This window comes from Photinus pyralis, unplaced genomic scaffold (assembly GCF_008802855.1).
Source record: "Photinus pyralis isolate 1611_PpyrPB1 unplaced genomic scaffold, Ppyr1.3 Ppyr1.4_LG10, whole genome shotgun sequence".
Classification (NCBI taxonomy): Eukaryota; Metazoa; Arthropoda; class Insecta; order Coleoptera; family Lampyridae; genus Photinus; species Photinus pyralis.
This window is the reverse complement of record NW_022170250.1, coordinates 10,653,501-10,666,477: the sequence shown is the minus strand read 5'-3', so window position 1 is coordinate 10,666,477 and position 12,977 is coordinate 10,653,501. Positions and strand designations below refer to the sequence as shown.

The 12,977-nt window shown below is 42.6% G+C and overlaps 1 protein-coding gene across 1 annotated transcript in view; it reads left to right on the top strand.

Annotated features, from left to right (window-relative positions):
* LOC116160901 (ATP-binding cassette sub-family A member 5-like) overlaps positions 1-12,315 on the top strand; it is a 31,512-nt gene extending 19,197 nt beyond the window's left edge. The window contains exons 11-23 of the mRNA XM_031474043.1: positions 878-1,053; positions 1,106-1,370; positions 1,419-1,554; positions 1,601-1,708; positions 1,755-1,928; positions 1,976-2,185; positions 5,718-6,258; positions 6,307-6,487; positions 6,534-6,870; positions 6,915-7,543; positions 11,053-11,421; positions 11,468-11,807; positions 11,855-12,315. Coding sequence (XP_031329903.1) covers positions 878-1,053; positions 1,106-1,370; positions 1,419-1,554; positions 1,601-1,708; positions 1,755-1,928; positions 1,976-2,185; positions 5,718-6,258; positions 6,307-6,487; positions 6,534-6,870; positions 6,915-7,543; positions 11,053-11,421; positions 11,468-11,807; positions 11,855-11,958 — 3,570 coding nt within the window. The 3' untranslated portion in view covers positions 11,959-12,315. The remainder of the gene's footprint in view (positions 1-877; positions 1,054-1,105; positions 1,371-1,418; positions 1,555-1,600; positions 1,709-1,754; positions 1,929-1,975; positions 2,186-5,717; positions 6,259-6,306; positions 6,488-6,533; positions 6,871-6,914; positions 7,544-11,052; positions 11,422-11,467; positions 11,808-11,854) is intronic.
* Positions 12,316-12,977: the final 662 nt, after the last annotated feature.

Below are 12,977 nucleotides of genomic sequence, written 5' to 3'. Positions count from 1 at the left end.
ATCCGCCCTTGAAGTATAAAAAAGTACATGTAAAACTTGCCCAAAAAGGTTTCAAATTCTAGTGACTAAAAAAATCCGCCCTTGAGGTCTAAAAAAATGCACAAAACATTTGCAACAGATAGTTTCGAATGCTAATGTCTAAAAATATCTAAATGGGTCAAATCCGCTCTTAAGTTTTAAAAAAATTCATCAAACACCACCCATACGATAAGATAAGACCGAAAAGCTTCGGGTTCTATAACTTCAAAAAATGGCCTAAAAGGGTGAAAACAGCCCTTGAGTTCTAAACAAATGTATGAAACGCTTGCACATAAAAAGGGTAAAATGCACCTTTGACTCTAAAAATACGAAGGGTACTAGTTCAAAAGTTACAGCCCTTTGAATTTTTTGTCGAAATTGGTTTCTAGTCCATAACTTTTGATTGAGAAGTCTGATCGAAAAGGTACGAATTGTTTTGGATTCTACGCACCAAAATTAATAAAAAAAGTGTTTTCCCGAGAAATTTTGGTGCAGTCGATTTTTGGTGACACGAATACACGATAATAGTGGGACACCCTGTATTCAAAAATAGTTTCTGTAGATGCGCAGACATCTGTATTTTTTTAATTTTTTACCAGGTATGAGCCAGGAAAGTCCGACACACTATTGCAGGACCCTGTATAAAATCAAAAATTGCAAAGTTACTTGAAACAGTGCTGATTCGTCTAACAAGATTTATATACAGGGTGTTGTTAAACATAAATGTATATTGTTCTAAAGACTGAAAATTCAAGGGGTTGGGACAGTTTCGGGGGACACTCAAAAATTCGGAGAATGGAATTCAAGAAATCGCGATAGCGCGCCACCTATGTCATTGTATCACATTTTTGAATTTTAGCACTGCCGAAAACCGGAAATAAAGGCTGTGAATGGGATCAATCTAACGATCTACGAGGGCCAAATAACGGCAATTTTGGGTCACAACGGTGCCGGAAAGACGACCCTGTTCAACATACTGACAGGCCTCACGGCGCCGTCGTCGGGCACCGCTTACGTTTTCGGTTACGACATAAGGTGAGAGCGCACCACGTAATGCCGGCGGAGACTCACGGCGGGAACATTCTAGGGACGCTGAGGACCTGGACCAGATCCGCCGGATGACGGGCGTCTGCCCGCAGCACGACATACTCTTCGATAACTTGACGCCGAAAGAGCACCTGGAGTTCTTCGCGTCGGTGAAAGGTATCCCGGCCAATATCAGGGACTACGAGGTGACGCGCACTTTGAAGGACATCGACCTGAGCGACAAGGCGGACAGCTTCGCCAAGCATCTGAGCGGTGGGCAAAAGAGGAAGCTGTCCGTTGGCATCGCGGTGATCGGCGATCCCAAGGTGAGACCGTCGCCGTCGGCGTCGTCATCGAACCTCTGTCTGTTTCAGATAATCATTCTAGACGAACCGACGGCGGGCGTCGACCCCTACTCGCGACGCCACATGTGGTCTGTCTTGCAAAACCGAAGGCACGGCAAGGTGATCTTGCTGACCACGCACTTCATGGACGAGGCGGACATCTTAGGTATGTAACCAACGGCGAGCTGATAAAATTAAAAACCTTCGTTCAGCCGACAGAAAGGCGGTGGTCTCCAAAGGCAAATTGCGCTGCTGCGGGAGCTCGCTCTTCTTGAAGAACAAGTTCGGGATCGGTTACCACTTGACGCTGGTCTTGGACGGTAAGTTTCCAAAATGATGGCCGATGGCTGACACGCCATTTTGTAGGCATAAGTCGAGAGCACGCGATCGCGAAGCTCGTGATGTCCCACGTGCCCAAAGCGGAAAAGGCGCGACGTCACGGGCGCGAGCTCAGCTTCATCCTACCCCACAACGCAGTCACCAGCTTCGCTCCGCTGTTCTCCGCCATAGAGCACGAGATCAACAGCTGCGGCAAGCTGGGTACGTAGACCGATTCGCCGATTACGTCCATCAACTCGGAGTTTCAGGCATATCCAGTTATGGGGTGTCGATGACGACCTTGGAGGAGGTGTTCCTGCACCTGGAGAGAGACGAGGAAGTCGAAGATTCCGTCGAGAATTTGTCGAAGAAGATGGTGCGTAGTCGGGCGCTTAGTAGAAGTTTAAGCTTGCAGAGCAAGAGCACGAGCTATCAGTCGTTGCAGAACGAAAATAACGCGAACCATCAGGATGCGAGAGGTAAGGGAATTCCCCCCAGGAAAAGAGAGATTTGGTTACCATCACCCAAAACGTTCAAGTCCATTTCGCATTTCTCTTTCTTGTACCCTACCTATTCATATTTGTCTTTTTTATCTTTTATTGTACCGTTTTTTGTTTCTGTATTTTCCTTCTTTCTTGTTGTGCGCATGTGTCTCCTCTATTTCAGCCTCTTCTTTTTTTTTGTTTTATTTTTGGTCTCTTTTTGGTTCTCAACTTTACCATACCGTCTCCATTGTTCTGTTTTTCATTAGTTTCCTTTTTCTATTTTCGTCCTTTGTTCCTATTTTTTTCGTCTCTAATCTCTTCTAACCTATTTCGATTTTTGTTTTATATTTTTGTTTTTGTCCTATATTTTTCCTGTTTATCCTTATTTATGCTTGTCATTTTTCTATTTATCATGCTCTTCCAATATTTCGCGTGTTACCCATTTTTTCACTGCTATTGCTCTACCAGTTCTTCTGGTTTTTTTCACTTCGCATTCTTTTCTTTGCTCTTCCTGCTTTTCTTGCACTTGTGGATATTCCCACACTTTGTCGTCTTTATCGTTTTTTTTTTGTAACTCGTACTTCTGTTTAGGTGTATTCGTCCTTGTTGCTCTTCCTGCGCCTTCCTTTCATTACGATCATCTCTTGTTCTCTCTCGTATTGCTTGCTCCACAGCCCTCACTGGTCTCGTTTTCATTGTCCTCGCTTTTCTTTTTTTTGCCATTTTCCCTTCTATGAGTCGTTTCTTTATATTATTGATCGTTAGCGTTATGCCCTTTCTTCTGGCGCATATTTAATTGCTATTCCTGATTTACATGTACTTCTTACTGGTTCTTCTGGATCTTACCATTTCTCTTGTTCTCGTCCAGTCGTTTTTCTCCTTTTTCTTTACATTTTTGTCCGCTTTTCTTGCTTTTTGTCACTTCTCGATTTTCCGTTCTCTCATTTTTGCTTCTTTCCCATTAGTATTTTTAATGTTTCCGTTTCTTTCCCTTCTTCAATCGTTCTCTCGCTCTTGCGTCTTTTGGTTCTTGCTTTATCTAATTGCTATCTTGTTTCCTCGCTATATTTATTTTCATCGTTTTTCTTCCTTTCCGCTATTTACTTTTGTTGCGTTCTTTCCTTGGTCTTCTCTCTTTCCGTGTTTTTCAATCGCTTCTGTTGCTCCTTTCCCTCCTTTGCACTTTCTCCACCCTTCTTTTCTCACACAACCCTCTTTTCTTCGTCACTTTCCCCGTTTTTCCCAATCTTCTCGCTCTTTCTGATCTTGTTCCTCAAATATTTTTGTTCCTCTCTCTCTCTCTTTCTCTGTATCTCAGACCGTTGACAATGTTCACTTACATCTTTTTCCTAGTTTTGTTTTTTCAACACGTCGTTTCAGATCTTTTCGTTTCTCCATCTTTCTTCGCTTCTCTGAGCCATGTGGTTCATGTCAAACTTCCTTTTGATACTCTTTCTTTCGCATTTCCGGCTCGTTTCTTTCTTTTCGTTCTCCTTTTTGTTCAGTCTTTCTTTCAACGTGCTTTTTGTTCCCACTCGATTCCAGTTGCAGTATGGTGTGTGTGTGGGGGGGGGAGTGAAATGTATTGGTCTCTCATGAATTGGTGAACCTATAATGAAAGTATTACAAAAAGAAAATATCGATTCGGGGGGGGGGGGGATGGTAATCGGGGCGGCTGCTGGTGCTGGTGGGTATGTGGGTAGAAAGATTTATAAAAGCTCAAAAATGGCAGCTCACCAAAGTTGGTGACAAGGAACTAAAGCGGATGCCGACCTCACACGATATGGGCGGCATTTTCTTAATTCATCTTTAATTAAAAATACGCACTAAGGTGGCACTTGTGGTATGTGGGGGGGGGGGGGCTGTTGAATAACGGCAGTTGAATTTCCTTACAACGAATCTTATTGACATTGATGACAGTGCGAGTGCGAGTCTGAACGCGTGAAGTCCATTAATAGGCTTAAAGGGGCGGGGGGGATTGGAGACAACTCTGGACACGACGATACATTGAATGGTATATTATGAGCTTTGGTATGGAAAAATTGTGTTTGGGAGGGGGTGGGGTGGCGGGTGTGCCTGTGCATGACTTATTCCCCTACGATGACTCGTGCCAACCTTGATGAACTTTTTAAATCACACAAAATCTATGCAGGGGGGTGGGGGCAGTTATGCTTCATGGGAATTTAGGGGAATAACACAAATCCCGCATACAGCAAAGAGTGTGCGAAACATCGTTTTAATGTTTGCTTTAGGAAGCTGCATAACAATTCCGTGGTCCCAGGGGCGGAGGTCGTACCGTACGTCGATGTCATTTAATCTACTCCACCTCCCTTCCCTTCAGTTTTTTAGGATCGAGAACACATCGTGGGTCGTTCACCATAAATGAATTATCACTAGATGGAGGTGAAAAGGCCGCCAACGTTGCATTTACCGTTCTGTTACACATTTTATCCCAAAGAAAATGGGGGGGGGGTCGTATAGAGAGGGGTAGGGACCCTTGAGCAAACTTTCTGGGAATAAGATAAGGTTGGAACTGCGATGGGTATCGGCACCCAAAATATATTTTGAGGAGGGAGGCTACAGTAAGGCTTAAGCATAAGTTCTAAGGACACTGAGTCCCACACCTTTTGTTTTCAGCTCAGCAAAAAAACGAGAGGCGCTTGAGACTGTTCGTGTCAAGCGCTAAAAGAACAAGGGTAAACCAAACAGGAACCGGGGGGAGAAGGAAGGGGGGGGTGAAGGAGCCACGGCATTGAACTTTAGTTAAGTACTGTCTTTCGAAAGTGGCTTGTCACTGCAGAACTCTAACGTTCCATTTATATTTCTTTCGTTCTGAAAGGGGGGGGGGGGATCTGTAACTGTTACGATTGAAACCTTCTTAAACACTTCCAAAGGTCACCCATCTGTGTTGCGCTTTGGCTACACCACGAACAGTGAAAGAATTATGGAAGTGTTAAGGAGGAGGGGGGGGAGAAGTTTTTTATTTCTCCATTGGAAGGGACAGGGATTTTTGCGTGAACTTTAAGGTAATAACATGAAATTGGTCACCACCTTTCAATTGGGATCAGCATCTGCACGTAAAACCAAAGTATACTCTGAGGATGGGGTTGAGGGACTGAGAGGTAGGAGGGGGGGGGGTAACTTTATAATTGTTCAGTACTTTTGAGTACGAATTTGCACGTGCACTTAATTTACCTGTCCACATAGGGATTACTTACTGCCATTTTTTGGTGGATGTATTTTACATAAAGTCTCGAATTTTAATTTAATCCGCAACACCTTCGTACTGAGAACTCGAGGAATTTTTTGAATTTGCTTACTTTCAGTCCTTCGAATTTGGACTGATTGAGCGCTAATCTTAATTACAGTTTCGACTTGCGCTGTAACAAATTTCAAAATGTGAATTGCCCCGACCTGAGCTCTATGACGGCTCAAAACGATTTAATTAAATTCCTCTCTCGTAATACCAAATATCAAATGGAAAACATAATCTACTACTTGAATGTGAAATTCCAACTTCTTTCAGGTGGTGGAGACCTTCAACTTCACGGCCTGGAGGTGATATGTGAGACCAAATCGCCAATAATAGGTTTAGGATTAGAAAAGATCGAAACGAAACCGAACATACCGCAAACGTTCATAGCTTTACTTAGCCTAAGATTACTTCGCTTAATACGCGACATACAGAAATTATATTTTATGATAATGCTACCGCTAGGACTCGCCGCCATTGGCCTATATTTAAATAGTATACAGAGCACGCACAGCAAAATGAACGTGCTGTACCTAAACTCGAGGACTTACGGCAACGAAACCACCATCCTCGTCTATAACGGCACCGACGGCAACATTGACCTCTTCATCGACACGTTACGCCAGGTCAGTCACGGGAGGGTTAGCATGTACGACGGTAACTTCTCGCTACTTTTAAATATCGCGCCCAATATGGCGGCCTTAAATATTAACCAATTGGATTTGCCGAACGTTAACATAACTGTGATCTACAACGACACCCTTCAGCACAGTCTACCGATCATCATCAACCTGGTGGACAACACCATCTACAGGTAACTCAAAACACTAACTGCCACCTTTACTCATCCAGATCTCCGCAGATATCTCATGAGAGGGCAGCACATGAGGTGGCGACCGATCGAGATCGGCGTCTACCCCTTCCAGCAGACGAGCCAGCCCGAAGAGTTCAACATCGGGGTATTCTCGACCTCCATCTTCTTAGGCATGATGTTCGTGTTGGTCCCCGTGAGCTTGGCGGTCGACATGGTTTACGACCGAGAGGTACGTGCGAACCCCACAGACTTCCGCTGATCCCCCTCGTTCGTAGATCAAGGCCAAAAACCAGCTACGCGTCAACGGTCTGACGTTCTCGATGTACTTCGTCACGTACTTCGTCGTGCTGGTCGCGCTGATGCTCTTGATATGCGCCGCGCTCCTCCTGATCATACTAATCTTCGACATCCCCTCGCTCAGGGGTCTACCCGCGTTGAGCATCCTTGCCATCCTCCTCCTGCTCCACTGCCCCGCCTCAATTCTCTTCGTCACCTGCATCAGCTACATCTTCGACAAGATGGACTCGGCCCTCTCCATCCTGCCCAACATCGCCACGCTCTTCGGAATGGTACCATTCTTCCTCGTGTTCGGCTTGGACATGTTCGGCATCGGTAAGTCTCTACTCGCAGACTCGCGTAATATCCCAACATTCCAGGAGGAAAATCGGCCTACATCCTTCACATCTTCTTCTCCCTGATTAACACAATGTACATACCATACGGGGCAGTCTACTACATCCAGCGGGTCTACCAGATGTGCACCGAGTACCGAGGCTGCACGAACATCAGCCTCGCCGACTACATGACGCACGAAATCATCGTGATGATAGTCGGCATCATCCTCCACCTCCCGATCTGGTTCTTCGTCCTTCTGGTCGTCGACATCGTGAAGAACGGCGGCAAGGTCTCCGACGCGTTCCAGGTCTTCAAGACGAAAAAGAAGGAGAGGTACGACGACCTACGCGAGCTGAGCGACATCGGCGAGAACGAGGACGACGACGTCAAGATCGAAAGGCAAAAGGTGAAGGAGCTGATCGGGAACACGACGCAGAGTCCTCCGGTTATCGTCGTGCAAAATTTGCACAAGGAGTACAAGAGGAGGCAGTCGAAGATCTGCGCGAGATTTTGCAATAACGACGAGGAGTGCAAGACGAAGGTGGCCGTCAAGAGTTTGTCGCTGGCGGTCGACGCGGGGGAGGTCTTCGGGCTGCTCGGCCATAACGGTGCGGGAAAGACGACGACGATGAAGATTATTATTGCGGAAGAAGCGCCGACGAGAGGAAGGGTAAGGAAACTTCCCCCTCCTTACTAATTTATATACATAATTAGAATCAAGTGTGCATTCTGTAATTAATTAATAATTATCAAAAAGGTTCTATTTCTACAACTTTAAATTCAAAATGGAGGGTTTTTAAATTTGAAATTTTGATTTCTAAAATTTTAAATCCAATCCTCCCAAATTCAATTAGAAACTGGAAATGCGGATATAAAAAGGTTCAATCTTCAATCGCAGACCTTGGTAATTGAACCTTTACGCTTGGATTTCAATTTTCAAACCTTAAAGGTCACGTTTTAAGGAGAAAATTGCAATTCTGAATTCAAAACGAAAAAAACTGAGCCTTTTTTGGAGTAGAGGCCTTCGATTTTGACTTTGCAATTATAAATCCAATTCTTCCGTCATCAATCTCAAACATAACACGTTAAATTCGAACCTTAACTGACCTAGTTCAAATTTCCAAGCCCGTAATCGGAATTGGAAGGTTCATTCTTCAATTGCAGACATTGGAATTCAGCCTTTAGGCTTGGATTTCGATTTTGAAACCTTAAAGGTCGCGTTTTAATGACATAATTGTAATTTTAAATGCATACGAAAGAGACGTAGTCATTTTTTGGAGTACAGGCCTTGAACCTTCGATTTTGACTTTGCAATTTTAAATCCAATTGTTCCGTCTTTAATTTCAACCATAAAACGTTAAATTCGAACCTTAACTGACATTGGAATTGAGCCTTTAGGCTTGGATTTTGATTTGGAAACCTTAAAGGTCACGTTTTAATGACAAAATTGAAATTCTGAATTCAAAATGAAAAAATGAAATTTTAAATCTAATTGTTCCGTCTTTAATTTCAACCATAAAACGTTTAATTCGAACCTTAACTGACCTAGTTCATATTTTCAAGCCCGAAACCGAAAATCTGAAGGTTCATTCATCAATTGCAGACATTGAAATTGAGCCTTTAGGCTTGGATTTCGATTTTCACACTTTAAAGGCCACGTTTTACCTAATGACAGAATTGTAATTCTGAACTCAAAACGAAAAAAACTGAGCCTTTTTTGGAGCAGAGGTCTTGAACCTTCGATTTTTTACTTTGCAATTATAAATCCAATTAGTCCGTCTTCAATTTCAACCATAAAACGTTAAATTCGAACCTTATCTGACCTAATTCATATTTTCAAGCCCAAAATCCGAAATCGGAAGGTTCATTCTTCAATTGTAGACATTGGAATTGAGCCTTTAGGCTTGGATGATTTTGAAACCTTAAAGGTCACGTTTTAATGACAGAATCGTAATTCTGATTTCAAAACGAAACCTTTTTTGGAATAGAAGCATTGAACTTTCGATTTTGACTCTGCAATTTTAAATCCAATTGTTCCGTCTTTAATTTCAGATCTAAAACGTTAAATTCGAACCTTAACTGACCTAGTTCAAATTTCCAATCCCGAAATCGGAAATCGGAAGGTTCATTCTCCAATTTCAGGCATTGGAATTGAGCCTTTAGGTTTGGATTTCGTTTTTCAAATCTTAAAAGTCACATTTTAATCACAGAATCGTAATTCTGAATTCAAAATGAAACCTTTTTTGGGGTAGAGGCCTTGAACCTTCGATTTTGACTTTGCAATTTTAAATTCAATTGTTCCTTCTTCAATTTCAAACACAAAACGTTAAATTCGAACCTTAACTGTCCTAGTTCAAATTTTCAAGCCCGAAATCGAAAATCGGTAGGTTCATTCTTCAATTGCAGACATTGGAATTGAGCCTTTAGGCTTGGATTTTGATTTTGAAACCCTAAAGGTCACGTTTTAATGACAAAATTGAAATTCTGAATTCAAAATGAAAACACTGAGCCTTTTTTTGGAGTACAGGCCTTGAACCTTGGACTTTGACTTTGCAATTTTAAATCAAATTGTTTCGTCTTCAATTCCAAATATGAAACGTTAAATTCGAACCTTAACTGACATTGGAATTGAGCCTTTAGGCTTGGATTTTGATTTTGAAACATTAAAGGTCACGTTTTAATGACAAAATTGAAATTCTGAATTCACAATGAAAAAAACTGAGCCTTTTTTTGGAGCACAGGTGTTGAACCTTCGATTTTGACTGTGCAATTTTAAATCTAATTGTTCTATCTTTAATTTCAACCATAAAACGTTAAATTCGAACCTTAACTGACCTAGTTCAAATTTCCAAGCTCGAAATCGAAAATCGGAAGGTTCATTCTTCAATTGCAGACATTGGAATTGAGCCTTTAGGCTTGGATTTCGATTTTCAAATCTTAAAAGTCACGTTTTAATGACAGAATTGTAATTCTGTATTCAAAAAAAAAACTGAGCCTTTCTAGGAGTAGAGGCCTTGAACCCTCTATTTTGACCTTTGCAATTTTTAAATCCAATTGTTCCGTCTTCAATTTCAAACCTAAAATGGTTAATTCGAACCTTAACTGACCTAGTTCAAATTTCCAAGCTCGAAATCGAAAATCGGAAGATTCATTCTTCAATTGCAGACGGAATTGAGCCTTTAGGCTTGGCTTTCGATTTTCAAAACCTTAAAAGTAACGTTTTTTAGTGACAGAATTGTAATTCTGAATTCAAAACGAAAAAAACTGGCGTTTTTTTGAAGTAGAGGCTTTGAACTTTCGATTTTGACTTTGCAATTTTAAATCCAATTGTTCCGTCTTTAATTTCAACCATAAAACGTTAATTCGAACCTTTACTGACCTAGTTCAAATTTCCAAGTCCGAAATCGAAATTCGGAAGGTTCATTCTTCAATTGCAGTAATTGGAAATGAGCCTTTATGCTTGGATTTCGATTTTCAAACCTTAAAGGTCACGTTTCAATGACAGAATTGTAATTCTGAACTCAAAACGAAAAAAACTGGGCCTTTTTTAAATAGAGGCCTTGAACCTTCGATTTTGACTTGGCAATTATATAATTCCAATTGTTCCGTCATTAATTTCAAACATAAAACGTTAAATTCGAACTTTAACTGAACTATTTCAAATTTCCAAGCCTGAAATCGAAAATCGGAAGGTTCATTCTTCCAATTGCAGACATTGGAAAAAACGAAAAAAACTGGGCCTTTTTTAAATAGAGGCCTTGAACCTTCGATTTTGACTTGGCAATTATAATTCCAATTGTTCCGTCATTAATTTCAAACATAAAACGTTAAATTCGAACCTTAACTGACCTAGTTCAAATTTCCAAGCCCGAAATCGAAAATCGAAAGGTTCATTCTTCAATTGCTGACATTGGAATTGAGCCTTTAGGCTTGGATTTCGATTTTCAAACCTTAAGGCTCACGTCATTATTTGCTTATTCATTTTCTTTTGCTCGATTAGCTGTACGACCTCGGCTCCTTATACTCCCTCCGGTTCTTGTACTTTGGTTCTAGGAGCTCGTGATTTTTAGAAACTCTTAGTGCTTCTGACGTGCTCCCTCGGTTTCTTCGGATGCTTCCGAATCTTCATAGCTCTCTACCTTTTCCCAGTTCGACCTTAAGTAATTATATCGTTGACAGGTCCAAATTGGAGGCCATAACATAACGTGCAGCTTAGACAACGCCTTTCAACTCCTCGGCTACTGCCCGCAGCACGACGCCTTATGGAAGAACATAACGGTGCGCGAGCACCTCGAGTGCTACGCGGCGATACGCGGCGTGCCCTTCAAGGACATACCCAGAGTCGTCGAGCTCTACCTCGCCGGCTTGCAGATCGAAGAGCACGCGTCCAAGCAAACGCAGCACTGCTCTGGAGGCACCAGACGCAAGCTATCCTTCGCCATGGCGATGGTGGGCAATCCCAAGATCGTCCTCCTAGACGAGCCCAGTACGGGGATGGACCCGCGCAGCAAGCGGTTCCTGTGGGACACAATCCTGGCCAGCTTCCAGGTAGGTGCGATCTTCAAGGTGGTAGGCTTCACTGATTGGTTTAAAGGGGAGCAGAGGTGCGATTCTAACCACGCACTCAATGGAGGAGGCGGATGCGTTGTGTTCACGCGTCGGGATCATGGTCAAGGGCGAGCTGAGATGCTTGGGCTCGACGCAACACTTGAAGAACCTCTACGGTGCCGGTTACACCTTGGAAATGAAGTTGAAGGGAGGCGATCGGACGCCGACCTCCTCGTCCGTCGACCGCCTGAAGAGCCTGAAGCAGTTCGTTTACGGCCTCTTCCCCTCGGCGGTGCTCCAGGAGAGCTTCATCGATCGCTTGGTCTTCAGTGTTCCACAACAAAGTGTTCCTTCTTTAGCAAACTGCTTTTCGGAGTTAGAGCAAGGTAAGCTACTCCGCGAATCCACTCTCACCCTCACTCCTCTATTGCAGTCAAAACCGAGCTCGACGTTGAGGAGTACTGCTTCAGCCAGACCACCTTGGAGCAGGTCTTCCTCAAGTTCGCGCAGTACGACGAGGTGAACAATAGCGAATAGGATCGGATTACGTTTTAACGTTGATAATTATTAGTAATTTTTAGTAGCAGAGTGCACTCATGTGATACTTTTAATAATTAATTAGGTAATTAAATCAAATTTACTTTTGACACAATGTAAATTAATTGCACCGAGAAGTATTGTTAGCAAGACCGTTTTTTCGTACTTTTGAACGAATAGCGATGGATATAATATTAGAAAATTAAGTAACAATAAATTGACGTAGGGGAATTTGTTCTTCAAATCTCTCTAGAAATTGCTGTGTTCACTTTTTAACGGTTGCGGAAGAGAAACATTTTTGGTACAATGCGCCTTTGTTCTGTAATTAAAGCTGATTTAGTAAATCTTATTACTTGATGAGTTGTTCGTTTTCCCGGTAGTTGGCGACACAAGTGCACGTGTCGGTAAAGCAGGAATCTTCGAAATAATTTTAAAGGTATCAAGAGAGGTTTAGAGCGTCACAAGAACTTCACGGGTTTCTCAAGAGAGGGATTCCAGGAAATTAAGGTTCCAAATTTCCAAAAGTTTCGAAAGTTCCACGGTTTCGGGGGAATTTCGGGAATATTTCTAAAAAATCTGCCAAAAATTATGAACGGGATCCCAAGGTTTTGAGAGCTTAATAACCTCATGAAAATTTAAAGGGTTGGAGGGGGTTTTAATCGTTCCTTGAGAGATTTTCTTGAGTTCTAGTGCTGAACGTCTTTAAAAAGGTGCAAAATCACTTTGTATCTCTGGAAGATTTCCTGAAGTTCCTACAAAGCTCTGGTGAAAGAAGCATTGCATCGGACATCGTACCGGCGACCGTGGAGGGGTTGTGGAATAGCCCCCAGGCAAAGGACCACTAGATAAATCTTTTCCCTCTCACACTTGGTAGCCTTCATGGGTTCTGGAAGTGACAATACCAATTCCATACCGAGGGTTACGGGAAAAGATTTATCTAGTGGTTCCTTTCCGAGCGCTCTTAGTGCTCCCCCCCCCCCCCAGACCCCTCGGTAACTCTTTTGCTCACAAAACGTTTA